The 21,112-nt window shown below is 34.3% G+C and overlaps 1 protein-coding gene across 1 annotated transcript in view; it reads right to left on the reverse strand.

Annotated features, from left to right (window-relative positions):
* The window catches only part of COL11A1 (collagen type XI alpha 1 chain), a 208,150-nt gene that overhangs the window by 178,057 nt on the left and 8,981 nt on the right, over positions 1–21,112 (reverse strand). The window contains exons 2-4 of the mRNA XM_036823722.1: positions 8,821–8,988; positions 3,285–3,498; positions 24–186 (exon numbers count right to left, since the gene is read on the reverse strand). Coding sequence (XP_036679617.1) covers positions 24–186; positions 3,285–3,498; positions 8,821–8,988 — 545 coding nt within the window. The remainder of the gene's footprint in view (positions 1–23; positions 187–3,284; positions 3,499–8,820; positions 8,989–21,112) is intronic.

A 21,112-nucleotide genomic window follows, 5' to 3' on the forward strand; every position in this document is an offset into this window, starting at 1 on the left:
GCTTAAAATAAAGTTTGATTTACCTCAAAAACTTCTTCATCCAAAATTCTTGTTCCAAAAACTGTAATTCCACTGGTGTCAACGATTGCTCTCTCACTTCTGTCAAGTGGTTTTGTGGTTTTCATCTTACAATCAACAATCATGGTCACAGTTTTCTTCTCCACGCTGATTGCTACCCGGTGCCACCTTAAAAAGCCAAGTAATTCTTTTCTAAGTTCCAAAGATGTTGCCAAACCATTATTCACGTTAAAATACAATGTATTTTAAATTATACATGTAATCTGAAAGTATACAAAATGTAGGCTCATTTATTAACCAGTTAACAGGTGACTATTTACTATTAACCCAGAACAGTGCTAGGTACTCAAAAAGACACACAACCACTGTAGGATGCACAGCAGGATTGGCTGTCTATGCTGATAAGGAAGAGACCATCCTTTGCTTCACTTTGTGTTGTAACAAAAGCTTAATCTCACCATGTCTTGATGACGGTATTTGATAGAGATTAGGGGCGGGATATGGAGTAATTAATAGTTTCTATGTACGTAAATGCTTTCTTCCAAAATGGAATTCCACTTAAAAAGATTCTGCTTGAGAGATCCCCTGAGATAGACTGTAAAAGGGTATGTCTGCTAATTGAATGAACGCTCCATCTGGAACAACTGAACGTTCTAATTGCAAGACACAATGTGCTTCTCTGTCTTTAGGCACATTTATTTCAAGTGCTTTCGTTTTCTTTTTCCACTTCAATTTCAAGACAGTTATAGATCACTACTGTGGGCAGGATCCAAGACTGAGACACAATATCTCTCCTTCTTTCCAGGGTTGGCAGGAAGTGGGAACATTGAAAGAAAGCATAGTCAACGCATGTGTGGAGTGAGTCTCAATTCACTCTGAAGCTACTGCTCCAGCTAATTCAGGGCAGTGATGACAGACCTGGGGGGAGACGTGGCCAGCCCTCTGGAAACATAAATAACCTAATCATACTGTAAAATGGTGGGTTTTATTAACAGTATCTGGTGCTAACATAAACAACTAAGTGAAACGCACTTGGATTTTGCAAGCCACTCTTTTTCTTTTTCCAAATGAAAAGTGCTAAATTAATATTCCAGAAGTTTCTAGGACTAGATCCATAAAATAAAGTACCCAGAAAGTTGCAGGATCCCTTCTAAAATGTCTGTTTCATGTGACTTGGCATGGCTACTGATGAGGACCAAGTATATTTCCATGTACACTTAATCTTTCGTCTTTCCGTAGCACTTTCAACTAGCATAGGCATCTATCTGCTTGGTTTGAATTGAGCAAAGATTTATATTAGGAGGCACTTAATACTGTGAGAGTAAAATTTACACATGTTTCTGCCAAGAAGCCTGTGTCTTAAATTAAACCATCTCTACTCTTGTGGGTACGTGCTTTTCATTAACAGAAAATAAAAATGATTTATTTCAATTGTCGAAAGCTGATTAGGACTCTAAACTTGATATTTTTGTTGAATTAATTTAAGCTCTGATAATAATGTGATAATCATGGTATCACATATAATATTCAAAATATTAAATTAACCCTAAGTTTTGGAGTCATTCTTAATTATTCTCTTTCTCTCATACTACACATTCATATCATCAGAAAATCTGTCAATCCTATATTCACAGTATACGCAGAATTAAAAGGCTCACAACTTTGTCCAAGTACCCATGCCTCTCACCTAGACTCCTAACTGGTCCCTGCTTCCACTCTGATGCAACCAGAGTGACCATTTTAAAAAATAAGTCAGATGAAGTTTCTATCTTGCTATAAACTAATATAATACTCTCAATAAAAACTGAAGTCCTTACTTTGCCTCGCCCTGGCCGTCTCTGATCTCATGTCCAAATTTTTGCTTTCTGATTCCCAGTAACCCAGCCGCCGCTGCCTCTTTCTTGTTCCTTTCACATATTCTTCACTCTGCCGGGAATGCTCTCCTCCATATCCCCACATGCCCACTCTCTCACTTCCAATATGTCTTTGCTCAATGCAACTATGCCAAAGAGGACTGCTCTGTCTAAAAGAGTACACTCTACATTCTTGCCCCTGATGTATTTTCATTCATAGAACTATCATCACTTTTCATATGAATTATTAAGGATAATGATGTAAATTACTCATGAAAGCCGTTTTCCCTGCACAGAGATGAAGGTTTTTCCATGGTCCTGACAATGATAATCTGAGTGTGAATTTTTTTTTCCACCTGAACAGCTATTTCTTTCTCATGTCTACAACCAAATGTCATATTTCCGATAATCTTTTTTTCAGTAGCCTGAATTCAGCAATAAAATACCGAGTAAATTTAATAAACATTTATTTGTCTTTAGCTGCTCCCTAAGTGATAGACAATATTCACAACACAGAATTCAGAATTCAGCATGATTTTGAGAAGAGTGTGGTTGTTACTGGAAAGTGCGACTACCTGAGTTCAAACCCTATCTCTGCCACTTTTCAAATATATGTTACTTAAACTCCCAGTGCCTCACTTCCCTTATCTGTAAAATGGGTTTATTAATGTTATTTTCTTCCAAGAGTTGTGAAAAATTAAATGAGTTGACTATGTATAAAGTGTTCAGAACAGAACGTAGCACATATCGAGAGCTATATAAAGCTTCCTATATTGTCAATATTAACATGATTGGTAAAGGAAGTCAAATCAGGTCATTCTTCTGCTCAAAAAGTCTACAGTGACTTCCTATTTCACTTAGAATAAAATCCAAAGTGTTTACAACCACCTACAATGTGTTATACCATTTGGCCTCCCACTGATTCTCCATCCTCATCATCCCACACTGTTTCTGCCACACTGGCATCCTTGATGTTGCTTAGACCAAATCAGCCACACCCAGAATCAAAGGTTGTGTATTTGCTTTTCCTCCATCTGGAATAGTATGCTTTTAATTATCAGCATGGCATGCACCTCGCCTCCTTCACATGTCACCTTCTTAGTGAGACTATCCCTGACCTCACTCCTTAAAACTGCACTCCCCACCATCATCCCCTATTCTCTTCACTGCTATATTTCTCTCTCTCTCTCACTTATCACCATCTGATAAACTATTTATTAGTAATTTTTTATCGTTCATTATGTGTCTACCCAGACTGTAAACTATGTATGATTAGGTATTTTATTGTTTTGTTCATTTCTATATCACCACTCCCTAGAAAACCTGCATCACACTTTATAAATATTTGTTGAATGATCAAATGAAAGAATTGTTTTCAACACAGCTAAAACATTGGATTATTGTGTTACTTACTTTCCATCTGCGATGTTAACAGTTCTAAAGAGGGGGTAGTCTTCTGGGGCAGGTTTTCCAGTGTGGTCTTCATACAGGAAAACAGGTGATCTCCCAACCTCCACACCAATTTGCTGAATACCATGCTCATTATATATAGATAAAAGGAAAGACTGAATTCCTTTTTTGGGTTTTACTGTAAATAATATTGAAAAATCCTCTGGAAAAGTTCCTCCTGGGAAGAAAATGCCAAAGAGTCAAAAATTCTAAATTTCCAAATTATTCCTTGATCACCTTATTATTTTTGAGCTTACTAAGTGGCCTTAACAAGTAACCAAAGTTCAAACAGTAATAACAGTACAGATTTAAAAACCAACGGAGAAGGGATTCTATTAATCTTTGTCTGCAACAATTGTTGAAGCTGTATTCAAACTTTACCACCACTCATTTAAAGCACAAGTATTATGTAAAATTTAATTCATGGTTAGGAAACAAGATCATGCCAGTGCCAAGATCGTGCCAGTTCAATATCAAACACACAATAAGCACTTTTAAAACACTTAAGTAGAAATTCTGGTGTAAGATTTGTGTTTTCTGCCCTTATCTAATCTGTGGCCATCTATCCTCTCTTTAAAGTGGCATTGTAAGGACACAACATATAAAGGTACACTTTTAGTCATCTCTTCAAAAGCTAAAGAGTTTCTGAGCAGTTTTTCCTATCACACAATGAAGTTTCACTAATAAAAAGCTTATGTCATTATAAGTCAGAACTTTTAGATACTTGGTTAATTTGATTCTAAATGCAAGAAGGAAGTTGTTTTTTTTTTTTTTTTTTTCTTTTCCCTCTCATCATCATATCCCAAATATCCAGCATTGGGCCATATCTACACAAGTTCTTAGTAAGCATTTATTAAATAAATATATAAATTAAATGGTTACCACAAGTATATCTCAGGTAGTTAAGCAATGACTATTGTATATTTTTTTATAAAAACACTGCATATAAAATCGTGGGTTCTATTTTTCAAAAACAGTTTTACATATATATCTTATTTAATCCTTTTACTACCCTGGGACAAAAGTAAAGCAGGCATTGTTATTTGAAGGATGAGATTATTTAAATTAAAAAGTTTTCCATATGCAAAACTGGTGTATATGTGCATATGTAATCAATGATATCTGGGCCAACACCAAGAGATTCCATATTCAGTCCATTCATTCCATATTCTATTATGTATAGTAGTATAAAATCATAAAAATATATGAATATGACTGCCTTGGATTCAAATTTAAAAAACTGTAGGAGACTAGCAATTTTACTTCTAAGAATTTACAGAGGTGATAAGGATGCTTATATGTAAAGATATTATGTTAAGTCAATTCATCAGAACACTATTTATAATCATAAAATGTTAAAATCACCTGTAATGGTTGGGACTGGTTAAATAAAATACAAAACATTTATATAGTGGAAATCTATGCAGCCACTTAATGTAGTGGAAAGATGTCTTATGAAATGGAAATTATTTAAAATGTTGTGGAAAGTAAATAAGAATAGGTCACAAAGAAAACAGCCAATTGATGTTAACTATTTGGTTCTAATCTATCTATCTAGAATCTAGATAGATATTTCCAAACTAAAAAGCGTTTATTTAAAATTCTCAATTTTAATTTTTAAAATAACTTACCAATAATACAACTTCACTATATCACAAATATATCATAAAAGCCTTGCTTTCATGGCAAAAAAAAAGATATATATATAGAGAGAGAGAGAGAGAGAGGGAGAGAGAAAGTTTTGTTTGATTAGATTTGTGTCACAGATATATCCAATTTTATATTCATGAAAATCAATAGAGAAAAATAATCATGTATATAAAATTGAAAGGTAATAAAACACATCAATTAACAAAAACACCTTTTAGCTGCTTACACTACAAATAAAAATCTAGGTAATTCAGCTTATTATTGAGGAAGCTCCACAGCAAATAAGTGTTTTCTTCAAATGAATAGCTCAAAATGTTGAGAATTATAGGACTTCTTTCCCTAAATACCTCAGTTTTCAAATATCTCATACATTGAAAAATGATGCTAAAATATTATGAGGTGGAGAAAACAATATCTTTTTCATTTTTGCAAAAATATTATGAAATAAGATCTACATAGAGACATTTAGAAAAAGAGGAATTTCAGAAAATAGTATATTCATATAAGGCTAAATAAGTTGTAACAAATTTTAATTAATCATCCAATTTATATAACACAACTTTTGAAAATTGTCAATTTCAAACTACACTGAGTAAAATCTTTCAATTATGGAAGTATTTCCCAATTTAAAATTAAGCAATAAGGTTTTAATTATAATCTTTACACTATGACCTTTAAAAAAGAAAATTTAGTTGTCTAAAAAATCATGACTTGATGTCAAAATGTTCACAGTATAACCTAGACACCTACCTTAGATTCCTCCCTATTAGATACTAATCAAAGTTGTTCATAACCAACTAAATTTATCAGAGAGAATTCACTATGAGATAAGTTCAACAGCACAAAGTCAACCACTTAAGATGTGAAATTTTATCTAAAATAGTAGTGATCAGTATATATGATACAGATAAAATGTGGAATTTTGCAACTTAAATAATATGTTTTGAAATCTATAACTACAAACTAACAATAAAGCATCCTCTCTGTTAAATGACTGCTGTTAAAGAAAAAATGTTACTACTACCTTTAATAAGTGTGTATACATAAATCCTATACATGTGATAATAATCATAATTCCCTCTGAGTATATCAGATTCAATAGTGATTTTCTTTTTTTAGACTGAGCATTGGGATTTTATTTATTTATGGCTGTGTTGGGTCTTCGTTTCTGTACGAGGGCTTTCTCTAGTTGCGGCGAGCGGGGGCCACTCTTCATCGCGGTGCGCGGGCCTCTCACCATCGCGGCCTCTCTTGTTGCGGAGCACATCCAGACGCACAGGCTCCAGACGCGCAGGCTCAGTAATTGTGGCTCACGGGCCCAGTTGCTCCGTGGCATGTGGGATCTTCCCACACCAGGGGTCGAACCCGTGTCCCCTGCATTGGCAGGCAGATTCTCAACCACTGCACCACCAGGGGAGCCCTCAATAGTGATTCTTAAAATGGGCTTTTAACATCAACAGATACTGCATCCATAAATAACATTTGATATGAAAAAAGCACAATAACTTTATTATATGATTTTAATTTTTAACTTGTGGTCAATATATTTCCATGCAGAGTATGTCTCCGTTTAAATAAAATCTCTTTCTGATGTAGCTTATTGGTTGGTAGGGTTTTTAAAATGAGGAGTGAAGGTCATTTGGCATAGTGAGGAAAGCCCACTTTAGTCTAAAAAAACCCCAAACTGTCTCTCAGCTTCATATCATCCACAGGTTCTGTGATTATATGCAAATACTTCACTTTTCTAACTCTTAATCTATAATTTGGGTTTAAATATTCCCCTTTCCAGGTGGTTATGAACATAAAGATCAATATACACAGTTTCTTGCATAGCATCCGTCCTACAGCAGGTGTTCTAAAGAGGCCAGATAGAATTTGCAAATTACAGCTTCTATTCAGTTCACAGGCACAGAGCTCTCAGATATTTAAATTCAAGGTCTCAGGTTGGGACTTTGGAGGACATATACCTTAATTCTACAGAGTATTATGACAATCTGAAAACCCTTACCCCCACCCCAATATTGAAGTTTCCAATAATACTGCTTACTTTATTCATTGGAAAGAAGCTGCTATTTTGTTTTAGTAATGGAAGAAAAAATATTCCAAATAAATTTTCAAAGATCTTTTTTACTATTTTTTATAGAGAATATTATTCACATTTTCACTGTTCAGATTTTTTTAATGGTGAATGTGTCATTGGTAATTTTTATTAAATGCCCTTTAGTATTATTTGACAAGAAGCTCTATCCTCTAGGAAGATAAGCCTATAATCATTTGCACGGGGAAAAACTGAGGTCTTTACCATAGATATCTCTTCCTATCTGAACTACTCATTATTAGAATCACATACCTAAGACACAATGTTTTGAGAAGAGGGAAAAATGTTGATATATTCTGTTAACTGACATGGAAGGAGATCCTAGAGACATAGGTTGTATTCTTTTTCCAAGATAAAACAACAGAAATAATCAAAATAACTACCACACTGGAGGGCAGAAAAACTGCCCTGAGATGATAAGCCAAATATAAAATATTATAAACTAAGTTCTTCAGTATTTCTACAGCATTTCCAGTAATCTATTTTTTTCTCTCTTGAAAATTCCCATCCTTTTCCTATTTCTGCATTAGAGTGCAAATAAATAGAAAAGCAGCTTAGTTTTTACTGTTTAAAACTTTCACATTTGGGCTTCCCTGGTGGCGCAGTGGTTGAGAATCCCCCTGCTAATGCAGGGGACGTGGGTTCGAGCCGTGGTCTGGGAGGATCCCACGTGCCGTGGAGCAACTAGGCCCGTGAGCCACAACTACTGAGCCTGCGCGTCTGGAGCTTGTGCTCCGCAACAAAGAGAGGCCGCAACAGTGAGAGGCCCGCGCACCGCGATGAAGAGTGGCCCCCGCTTGCCACAACTGGAGAGAGCCCTTGCACAGAAACGAAGACCCAACGCAGCCAAAAATAAATAAATAAATAAATTAATTAATTAAAAAACAAACAAACAAAAAAACTTTCACATTTGATTTGAAAAATATTTCATGGATTTAATAACCATTTTAATTTTAGTTTGTCAGAAAAATTGTGCATTAATAGTCTTTATATTTGCAGTTTGTTACTTTTGTCCACCACAAATTATTGCAAAACCGGAAATATTTTGGAAGAACCAATGATTTATCAAAATAAATGTATTTTCAAAAATATTTTAAAATGTTCTTTCCCAAAAAATATGCTTTCTTGTTTTGTTAATTTTTAGTCCCTTGATTTATAATTTTTCTATTGTTAGAAAACAGTTTTATGTGAAAATAGGGAACTCAAATTCCTTCAGGTGAAGACAGTAGAGGATAATATGAAGAATTTAAATGATAAATTGTTTCTGAAAAGTTCCCAAAATACCAAAAAGGGATACTTGATAATACAGACAATATTGGCCTTGGCAACAGACAAACCCTGCATTAAATATTGGCCTCCTGTAATTTGGACAAATCAGAGAGTCTCAGTGAAACTCAATTTCTTCTGTTAAATAGGAACAAGGCCACTCAACTTAGTGAAGTTGTAACAAAAAATAATCAACATGTATCCATTAGCAGGCAAGTACTCATAACAAGTTACCTGCTTAGAAAATGTGACACTCAGAAATTGTCATTTCACTACTCAACTCCCTTTCCCTACATTATCATGATTTCTAGATAATTAGTACTATTAGGTCATTTAGTGTTTTCATGGACAGAAAGAAAATATTCACTGAGTATTTTTCAAACTATTATGAAAAATCCCCCCATAATTGTGCATTATATAGCATAATAAAAAGGGATAATAATAATTAGCAAAGCAGCAGTAGTCGTAGTAATAAAGAGAACATACCTGAAAATAACTGTTTTGTTGGGGCACTGAGTTGTGCTTGCTTTGAAACTCTGTAAGCAGTATCTGAACCTTTTGAATTCTTTCTGTTTGTGCAAAAGCCCATTGTTTTTGATATTCCCTCTGGAGAACTGTGAAAATCTAGAGCTTTTAGTACATCAACTGGAGCAGCTGAAAAATAAGTTAAAAATAGGAAAACGTAATTGAACAAATAATCTAATATAAATATGAGTATTTTTTAAACAGAGGAAATAGTTTATAGTCCTACGTCTCAAATCTATTTATCTTTTGCCATCCTTCTCTAACATTTAGGTGGGGGTCTAAGGAGTGGAGCAGCAAGTAAAATATAAACTGTAACATTCTCAAAGTCAAAATATCTCAAATCAGAAATCAAATTACACAGAAGAAAAGAGATGTTGAAAAAGCCAGCATCTGTATATATTCCATTAATTTCTAACAGATTTACTATTCAACTATTCATAATCTAAACAAAGGTGATTCTGAAGATTCAAATTCACAATAAATGTTATATATAAATATTGTAAAATGTGCAGTTACTAAGCCATATTGTATACCCAAAGATAAGTTAAAAGATGTTTAAAAGAATAGGTAACAAATATAATGCTCTAGTTTTGAGTGCTTTCCTATGTTAGTTATTTACAAAGTATATGTATATATCTGTGTATTTGTGTGTGCCTTTGTAAATGTGCATGCATGTATGTGTCTATGCATAATTTGTTGTTCTTAATCCTCTACATTTGCCAGAGTAACTTCATGTACACTGCTTCATGCCTTATGATTTAAATTTAAAGTCCCTGGAGATAAGTATTTTTTTTCCCCCTTTTATGTAGCCCTAGGGTGTCTAACACAGGGCCATTTATTGGCAGAAGCATAAATTTCCCATTCCAATCCATTCCAGCTACCTCCTGCTACCATGAAGCGGTCAACATAAAATAAGTTTGGAACCTTAAACTTTCCCTTTGCAAGTGTAATCCTTTTGGATAAACTTGATGTTTCACACAGCTTTATTGGAATCTAACTCACATACCATGCAATTCACCCATTTCAAGTATGCAATTTATTAGTTCTGGTATATTACACTTCTTAAACTATTCATTTTCTAATTGTGGTAAAATATACACAACATAAATTTTGCCATTTTAACCATTTTAAAGTATACAATTTAGTAGCATAATTACATTCACAATGCTATGTAACCATTACCAAAATCTATTTCCAAAACTTTTTTCATTACCCCAAATAGAAACTGTTTAACCATTAGGTGATAACTCCCTACTCCCCTCCTCTGCCCTGGCTCTGATGACTGATAATCTACTCTCCATCTCTATGAAGTTTCCTATTCTAGAAATTTCATATAAGTGGAATCAGATAATATCTGTCAAAGTGCTAAACACAGAAGTACCATATGCCCAAGCAATGCCACTCCTAGGTATATACTTAAGCAAATGGAAAGTCGGGGCTTAAAACAGGCACCTGTATGAGAATGTTCATTGCAACATTATTCACAATAGCCAAAAGGTGAAAACAACCAAAGTTTCGATCAGTATGTGAACAGATTAACAAAATGTGATAATATACATACAATAGAACATGATTCAACCAAAAAAGGAATGAAGTTCTGATACATGCTACCACATGGAACCTTTGAAACGTTATGCTACATGAAATAAACCAGACATAAAAGGACGAACGATTTTTTAGACCCTCGAATTCCCTGGTCCACAACTAAATATCTGCATAATTCACTAAGCAAGTCAAAACATGAATGATGTGGTGTAAGTATTGTTATAAAAACAGACTTAGGACTCCATATTACTCAATACACTTATACTCTATTGAATTTTTATTTTATTCAAAAATAAAAATATTCAGAGAAGGCCATGTGTTAGCTAATGCATCACTGAGCATGTCTGAAACATAGTCCTGACTGCAAGTATTTAGATTCTAATTAAGGAGGCCCCAATAATTACATAGGAGGCAGTATCTATAGTTTTATACAGATGCACACAGTACTCTTTTGTTTACAAGGAAAAGAGATCACTTCTGGCTGAAAGTGAGACCAATATTATTGATTTGAAAAGTTTCAGTTCTTAGTTAAAAAAAATTAGAATTGCCACCAAATTTCAAAATATGTTGGGTTTTATAAGTACACTATTTCTGGGAGGACTTAGAATGAAAAAGGGACTGAGTGTAAAATCAGGAAATACCATCAGCTAAGTTTATCACACTCCACAAAATAGACAGTGACCTGCAATAGAGTGGTGTTCTTTGAAAATTACAATGTCAATTAATACTTTTGTTATAATAAGTAGAGTTAGTTATAGAATGTACGAATGGATGATCGAATGAGTACGTGAGAAACGTGCATCTGGTCACTTCCTTAGTTAATTAAATTTTAGGCATATTAACTTCTATATGTACAAACATATGTGAATGAAGCTTTATATAATTTGCCTTTTACCTTATAACAAACGTACTTTAATAATAACGACTGTCTGCCTATTTCATCAACCTTCTGAATGAAAATCAACATATTATCCAGTAGACTACACATCATTCCAAATTATTAAAAAGAAAAAAAAAACTTTTTTTATGGAAATCAGACATATTGAAGGGATCATTAACCCTATCAAATATGATCCCCTTTAATTCAGCCTTGGAATATTTAAAAGAATAATAACAACTTTCAAGAACATTTTTTGCAGGACTCCTGCTTTCAATGGCCAATTTTTTTAGGCCAATAGGATACCTGACTATTTTTACATTCTTTTTTTCTCTTATCATAAAGCTAAGAAAATAATAACTATATTAACTGCCAGGCCCAGAGAGCCTAACATGTGACAGTCCTTGGGCTAAGTTCTTCCTAGCATTAACCGTCAAAAACTTTGCAGACCATGTGTTCTTATCCCCATTATGCAGATGAAGGAATTGAGAACCAGAAAGCAAACTATGGATACTCCTAAAGTCTGTGCAAAATCAAATCTAGGTTCATTCCACTTCATCACCTTCATTGCTATAGCCCATAAATAAAAACACTGTGAAAAGTAACTTAAAACATAAATATAATATATAAGATTATCTTGAGCCAGTTCATTGATTCCTGATGTTTATATTTGCTTTAAATTAAACTCAATTCACACTTCAGGGATAAATTACTCTGAAGTAGACTGTTTCTAAAAGCACAGCATCTTATCTGCTTATTTTATCTTATCTTCTTGCTCTGAAGCCATTAGCAAAAGTACATCTGAATAGGGTAAAGACTCCAGGATCCACAAGAACACAGCTATGAAGGCTGTAATCCTTCTGTAAAGAAAAGGTTGCAGCCCCATGGTCACAGCCCCAACTGCATATCAGTAAATAATACATAAAATGGACCACACCTTTCCTTCTCTCCAAACTATCTTTTAACAGGATGACCTTTTCCAGGAGCACAGGTTTTGTCACATTTGTTAGTTCCTACTTTGAAAGCAATGTGATAAAAACACACTCCCTCTACAGGATTCAAAATAAGGGCTCTATTTTTAAAGACTAAACAAAGTTCTATGTAGAGACATATGATACGAAATAAAAATTCACTCTACAGAAAACTATCAAGAAATAGGGATATATAATAAAGATTGCAAATAGTTTTTTTTCTAAAAAGTCATATAAAGTTACAAAAATGTAAAACTCAGTTAATCAAGTCTTAAAGATTTTTCCTTTCAAGTAAACTAAGTATAAATTAAGTCACTTTGAAATCTGCCTCTTATTTGATATCATAATTATAGCATTTAACAAATTCTGATAACATGGGTTCGATGGTTTTATACACACACACACACACACACACACACACACACACACACGGGGGGCAACTATTCTTCATATTTTATTAACTGAACTTCAACAGTTTAAAGGTTAAAAGCAGTAATTTATTATAGCTTAACTCGATATATCTAAAAAACTGTAATTTTGATATTCAAAGCAATTCCTAAATGTCCCTAATATTTTAATTGTTTCTATGTCGCCAATCCTTATGGCACAGATTATGATTCTCATTTCAGAAGTATCCAGTCAGCACAATATTTGTTCAATAATATTTTTCCTGCCTTTTATTGCATATTTTTTTGTTTATTAAATGGGAAAATAGGATAGCAGACTCAGTGCATTACGACAATAGCCATTTAATTGGTTTCAATGCCTTTTCTCATCAATCTGCATACCACAGCTTGAATGAGCTTCCAAAACTCCACGCCTCAAGTCATTTTGCTTAAATTCCTTCCGAGAACCCAACTAACTTCCAGATGGTACGCACATACCTTGCATATAAAATCTTAATGATCTGGACACACTCACATATTCTTCCAGTTCCATGCTACTGCATCTCCATCCTTGTATCTCATTACCCCTTAATTCTTTCCTCACTCAGTGCTCTAGCCATACTGGACTCAGACTTCACAGACTACCCACCATGTTCCTCCTCCTGTCTCTGAGCTTTTATAAATCCTGTTCTGAGGAATAAGTAGGATATAATTAATGTGCAATCTCTTCCTGAAAGCATTCCCTATCTCCCAAAGCTGGGTTAGAAATACTCACCTCTGTGATAGTGCTTTTCACACTTGGTTTTTAATTATTTGCCTACACTTGACTTTTTTCCAAAACTAGAAGAGAACAGGTATACACACACACACACGCACACACAGACTATATAAAATATCATTTAGACGTGAAACACAATCATGTGAAACATATAAAAGCAACTTCCTCTGAAGTCCATGGGGCTCTCTGGTCTTGAAATGAAAATTTGTGAGGGCCTAATATGTCTTTCCTATTGTGTTCTGTTGATCTCTTAAACACCTCCATTCATTCATTGATTAGTCTATCCCAGGTCTTTAATCCTTTCTCCTTCATGCCTCCAGCGTCTACTTAAATTATTGTTCTAAGGTCACCCAATGCTTTGACTGTTTAGTCTCTAATTAATTCCTCCTTTAAACTTCTTCACGTACTCCCATGACCAGTAAGTAGGATAAAGCAGCAATGCACAGTGTTGGAAAGCCAGACTGGTTTGAATCCCACCTCTGGCACTTAGCATCTGTGTGATTTGGGCACGCTACTTTACTGTTTTGTGCCTCAGTTTCCACATCTGTATAACGAGAATAATAAAAAATATCTACCTATTAGAGTTTTTGTGAGAACTAAGTTGGTATTTGTAACAATGCCTTAGAACAGTGGCTGGGAAAACTATGCTTATGGTTTAAGACCTCCTGCTGTCTATTTTTGTATGGTACACGAAATAAGCATGTTTCTACATTTTTGCACGGTTGAAAAAAAATTAAAAGAAGCATAATATTTTATGACACATGAAAATTACATGAAATTTAAATTTCAGTCTCCACAAATAAGGTTTATATTGTAAATACAGCTACAGCCATTCATTTATATATTGTCCATAGCTGCTTTTGCACTACAAGGACAGAGCTCTGTAGCTGACAGAGACCATGTGGCCCACAAAGGCTAAAATATCTACCATGTGGTTCTTTTAAGCTGAGTCTTGAATGATAGATTCATCAATGAAGAGGAAGGTGATAGAAATATCAAATATGACAGCACAGATACAAGACACTACAGAGTTCAAGAAAATGGAACTAGTCATGTCCTGACAAGACATCAATACGGAATAAATTTAGATGTTCAAAGTCTCCCTGGGGGCATCATGGCTGCTGAGGCCTTCTTGAGAAAAATCACATCTCCGCCATGGACACTCACAGCCACAAACTCCAAGTGAGACATCTACACTAACTCCTAAGTGCTCCCTCAACCCCAAATTTTATGGTTCAGCTGAAATAAACTTCTTTCAGTTTCTAAAATTTACTGTATTCCCTTTGTTGGAGATTTTTTTCAATCCTTCATCAATTGACTAAGGATAGTTGACTGTTTTTTTCAACCCTAACTGTCAGTAGAATCTCCTGGCAAGCTTTTAAAACATATAGATGTCTGGGTTGGCATGGGGCCCAGGCATTCACATGTTTTAAACATTTCCCAGATGAGCCTAATGGGTAGCTGGGGTTGAAACCTGGTGAACTCAGACCTAATCAATCTTTTGATATCAACCTAGCCATGACTTTCTTCAGGAAATCATTTCTTATCCCTCCCAGGCTGGGTTATGTGACCCTTTCATATGATCCCAAGTGCCCCATATACCCCCTTGGTTAACTCCATGCTCTATTTTGTTTGTTTGCTTAATTATCTCATTTTCACTCTAGGCTGTGTGCTCTCAGCCACGGTGTATGTCTAAATTATGGTCTTGATTTCCCTGTTACATACTTATGCCACTAATTTCTTTCTCTCTCTCTCTTTTTGCTAAGCTTGTAATTTATTGGTTAATGCCTGCCTCCCCTGATAGATTGTAAACCCTCTGACAGCAAACATCAGCACTATTGATGTTCACTGTAGTATTCATAAATAACATAGCGGCTGACACACAATAAAAAATCAAGAGAAATATGTTTAATGAATGAATGAATAAGTGAGTAAATGGGCAGCCACATACTGCCTCAGAGTTGAAGCTTCTTTCTTATTAGTCTCAGAAAAAAAGGTTTGAAAGTGACCTTTACAAACAGCACCCTGAAGACCTTGACAAGTCTGGTTGTTTCCATTTGATTCAGGTATGGCAAGAACACAGGTCTGAAGTGACCTTCCTAAAGTATGCTAGATGCTTTCCCCACTACTAGGGAGTCACTTATCCTCACCTTGTACCTCACATCACAGGTCATACATGAAGCACATCATTATAGACAGAAATAAAAACAAAATAAAGCACAGAGTTATAAATCATCTTCCACCCTGTTATGAAATGCTTTGCTGCTCTAGATAAGTATAAAATAACCAGGAGTGCTACTGTGTTTATGTAGTAGTGGGATGCAGGACTGGCAAAAGAAAAAATGAGAGAGAAGTGACTGTTATAATTTAACTACTACCAACACCCTGCTATATTTCAAAATCATAAGAGCCCTTAATAAAGAATCTAAAATGTAGGATATGACAAGTGTATAAAAAACAATTAACAACTCAGTTTCTGCAGTTGGAACAGCACAACTTCTAACCCAAGTTTGGTATTTATTATTTGTATAACTTTGGGTAAGCTACTTACTCCTCTAAGAGTTAGTTTCTTCAACTTAACCAAATTTTGAGAATTAAATGAGATAAGGCATTTTAATCTCTGAGGATAGTGTCTAAGCACTCAATAAAAATAATACCTGAAAGCACTATTTCATCAAAATTTTAACCTTTCTGAACATTTCTAACAGTCCCAGTGAGTGCCACCAGTGTTTTCCCAGAGCTATAATTCACTAGATTCCTGTTATCCATTTCCTCTGACTACCTTGGGAAATCTCTTTACAGTCGAGTAGAAGACTGAACAGTTTTCTATCTCTAAAGGTCCATTAGATATCATCCATGAAGATTATGCAATGCTTAGCAATCTCTCCAGCATGATTTTATGTTATTCTAGGGACATACAACCCCAGGAGGCTTCCTGGAACTTCGAGAGCTTAAGCTATCATGTTCACTGTTCCATTACCACCCTGTAGCACAACTTGACATTAATACACTGATATCATTGCAATTTTTTCCTTTTCAATAATTTTTTCTTTGCATCTCATAGACATTGATATAACTATAGATTAACCCTGATATATTATTTATTAAAAGGTTTTATTAAAAACTAATATTTTATTGTCTTTCCTCTGATACTATTCCTTCATTTATTTCAAACCCACATATGCCACATACAAATCTTGTATTATAAACTAACATGAAGTATTAGAAAATAAAACATATCGACCTAAATTCTCCCATATTTAAAAAGGTGTGAAAGCTCATCTTTAAATGCCTATATGGCACAAATAATGTCGATATAAATCACCTAAGTGTCCTAAGTCTCTACACAACTATTTTTGGCTTAAATTACCAAACTTTTTTGTCTGTGTTTTGCGATCTAACCATTGTAGTCAAAACAAGTGCAAAATGGGAGAAATGAACTGCTTGACTACATCAGTAAATTGTAAGTATATAAGATTATAGATGTATAGTTTACATTAAATATTCCTGGGTATGGGAAGGTTTTAGACTACATTTTCCCCAAGGGGTTCTATAATAAACTTAAATAAACTTAAATGTTTTGCCATTTTAAACCTATGTTTAGAGTATATATTTCCCTACAGAAAAAAAAAAGAATAAAATAAATATAAGCATCTCAAGGCTCAGGTTTTTGAGAAGCAGTCTCTTATGCTTCTTGGAAAAAATGAGTATTTGATATTCAAACAAAGAAAAACATCAAATTGAGAAAGCCATGGGTGAAGATGATATAAAACAGGAGCCTAGAGTTTTAGGAATTTTACAGTTAATTTTACCAATCCAAATACCTACAAACCTATTGGTACTACCATTTCAGAAAATAAAAACCAATGATCAAATGTAAATGTACTTCCTTACAGCTCCATGAAAATACCAGTTGTTGTTTTTTTTTAAATCAGTTACACAGTGAAATTCAAAATTGGAAAGATCAGGGAAAAAAATACATAGTAAAATACTCTGAAGTGTAACTAATGGAAAAACATGACTCCCATCAAAATCAATTGTATTCACGTCCAAATGTTCATGATTTATTCTAATTCTGACCTATCTAGTGGTTAAAAGAAATCCATAAAACACAGAATCCCGGATTTAATGTTGATTAGGAATAATAAATGAATTTGCTTTGAATAGCAACATGTGTTTACCTTTTCTTGATAATATCTAATCTGTAATTGCTGTCTAGGTCTTCAGTTGGGAACATCTCCCCTCTACTTTCTAGGTAACTACAAGTCTTGCCTCATTGTTCTGTTAAACCAGTAAAATAAAGTGCAAACTCCCATTACCATTTCTAGACAACTATAACCTCTTAAGACAAATGGATCAATGTGTATGGTGTCTATCAAATAAGTAAAGTGCTTTACTGTCTTATTGACTATATCTAAATAGGTAAAATGAAATGAAAAGCCACGGGAATTATTTGGGTAAATATGGCTTAGAAGCTGCCCAAACAATTTAAGGCAATATTTGTACTCCAAAATTATCTAATTCTACATTTTATATTAAGCCTTAAAATAAAATCTCAACATTTAATTTAAATGTCATTACTTTTTATAAATGACAAATATTTGAGTAGTACCAAGGAGAAAAAATAAATCAGTGAATGAGTATAGGGAGGGTTAAGGAGATATGGATTTTAATATAAAATAAGAAAGACACGAAAAGCCTCAATAAGAAGATGATGCTTGAGTAAATTCTAGAAAGGCATAAGCTGTTCCTCTATCCTGATATTTTTACAGAATGGCATTGTAAGCAGTTCTTTGTACAGTAAGTACAAAGAACCTGAGATAGGAGTTGACCCAAGACATTGGTGGAAATGCAAGGAGACAAATATATCTCCTGCAAAGGAAATAAAAGGGGTATAAGAGATGAGGTCAGAGAAGTAAGAGTGAGGGCATGTTGAAGGCAGCTTGTATAGGTCCTGTGGGATCTTCAACAAGTTTGGATTTTGTTCCAAATGAGATGGAAAACCATTGGCAGTTAAGGGGAGAGGAAGAACATCAACCAACTAATTTTTCAGAAGACTGTGGTTGTTGTGTTGAGAACAGACTCTAGGGGCACTGGAGTGGAATCAGAGAGCAGAGAAACAACTGCAGTCTTCTAGAGGTAAAATTTTGTTGATATTGTTTTCTTGGACTGAGAGATGAAGAACTTTGTGAGATTATGGATATATTCTGGAGACAGAGCAGATCAGAGTGGAGTATGAGAGAAAACGAGCCAAAGATGACTCCAAGTTTTTTAGCTCAAACATCATGACTGATTGTGTTGCCATTAACTGAGACGGGGAAGACTGAGAGGAATGGATTTCCGGAGGAGAGTTCTGCAATTCAGTTATGGGCATGCTAATTTTGAGATGACTTAATAATGCCATTGGAAGTAGCTGAATAAGCAGTTGAGTGAGTCTATGAGTCTGAAGTTCAGGGGCAAGGTTTGGGATAAAAATAAAACTTTGGGAGTTGACAGCCTATCAATATTATTTTAAACTATAACTAACTCAATTAATGATATGTTTTTTAAATGCCATTTGATATAACTTTCCCTGAAAGAAATCATTATGACTTAAAAATGCTTATAATAAATATTTTATTCTCTCATATAATCAAAATAGAGACCCTGGTCCAATATATTAATCTTCAGAAACAAAAATCACTATCTACACTTTATGTTCTAAAACATGCTATAATTTGTTTAATAACAAAAAAAATCACATTTTAAGGTTTAAAAATGTTAGGCAACTTTGTCTCATAATAGACTTTATAAATGTGTACATGTTTGCTTAACATACTCCTTTATAAAATAAGAAGATTATTCATTCATATATTTTTCAACTTTATAATGGCCATAACTCCGTATCAAGTGTGACTTAACTGTACTAATTATCATTGAGAACCCCAGGTGACTTTACAGTGGGTTGGCTATTCCAGAAAAAGCTGCGTGGCTCTCTACTTCCCTGGTTATTTGTCAGAGGATCCAATAGTTGCAACCAATTGGAACCACATAGTAAGTATAGATATCAAAGTATGCACTGACCATGCCACCTTAGCAGCCTCCCTGTACTTTTAAATTAGTCGCATGAATCTATTCTATCCAGAAAACTATACCCATATGGTCTTGTGTTATGTGGCCCCTGCCCACATCCCCAACTCCAGCACTCTCCTAGTAACACACATACTCCATGAGAATGGAGGCTGGCAAACCATCTTTGTAGTCCTGGCATCTAACATAGTGACTGCACATAGAAGAGAGTCATTTAATTTTCTCAGTTATTAAACAACCTCAATCCTGAACTTTCTCATATCATCAAAAGCATATATGAACTGAAAGTCGAAAGCAGAAACAGTATCACAACTTTGAGAACGGCGAGGGAAGAACAAACACCAGTTGAGAGTGTGATATTTGAAAAGTATGGCATTTCTGATTTATAAGTGGTCACAGCTATTAAAATACGTTTATTATAAAACTAAAATTATATTTTCATTACAACGACTTGACTTTAATGTGGAGAAGAGCAATATTTATTGGCATTTAGTTTATCACATGCTATGGAGAGGAGGATTTTTTTAAAAAACATTATCAATGTCATAATCAGTTGATCTACTTAAATCAGTTTTTTGCAGAGCCACTTCTGTCTGGCAATAAGGTATGTATCAAATAATTTCCACATAGCAGATAACCTTTCGCTTGACTTCCAGTACCCTGTTAAACAAGCTAGGCACATCCTCATCTTTGTATACATTTATTTTCTATTACAGAAGGTTCATGAACCCTTGGTTGTGCATCAAAATTATATGTAGAGCCTTATGAAGCAGCTGTGCTTGGATTCTGCACAAAATCTACTCAATTAATATCTATAGGGATGTAACGGAAAATGATTGTGATATCAAGCCAGGACTGAGTATCCCCGTCTTCTTGACTTTAGTGAAAATGTCTTGCTTATGAGTTCGTTAATTCATTCTATGAATATTTACTGGCCATCTATTATGCTCTAGGTATGGTGCTAGACCTAGATGCCAGAAATCCTTACATAGATGAAAAAGATGCAGTCCCTGCTTTCATTTTAGCATCGAAAATATTCTATGATGAGTATTCAAGTTGGAGTTAGTACAGTGTGCTTTTGGATGTTATACAAGGTCAATTATCCTAGTCTTCATGGTTAAGAAGAGCTATTCCTAGAGGAGATAATATCTAAATTCTGTGTAAAAAAGCAATGCTAAGCAGATTGAGAGAGTGTTCAGGGTGAAGATCATAGCTTGCTTGGAGGCAAAACAGAGTGCTATTTTCAGGAAATCACAATAGTATCAGCAAAAATCTGTTCAATATATTTCTGTAGACACTGGCAATAACTGATCTACATAACCCTATATCCCATCTCAGATCATCAATTAGGTTATTGAAGAGCAATTCATTAGAGCTGCAATCAACACCTTTACCTCTTTCAACAAAAATTTTCCAAATGTTTACTATGTGATAAGTTCTGATCTATGTGCTTAAGACACACTAAATAAAGCAGATAAAGACATCCATCCTAATGATTTTAGTGGAACTAAAACATACAATGGATAGGAATAGAATATTAAAAACATATAATTTTCATCAAAAACAATTCTACACCTACAGACTATTAACCTTATTAAGCACTTGAAATTTTACATACTCCTTGCTT

This window comes from Balaenoptera musculus, chromosome 1 (genome assembly GCF_009873245.2).
Source record: "Balaenoptera musculus isolate JJ_BM4_2016_0621 chromosome 1, mBalMus1.pri.v3, whole genome shotgun sequence".
In the NCBI taxonomy this organism is placed as follows: Eukaryota; Metazoa; Chordata; class Mammalia; order Artiodactyla; family Balaenopteridae; genus Balaenoptera; species Balaenoptera musculus.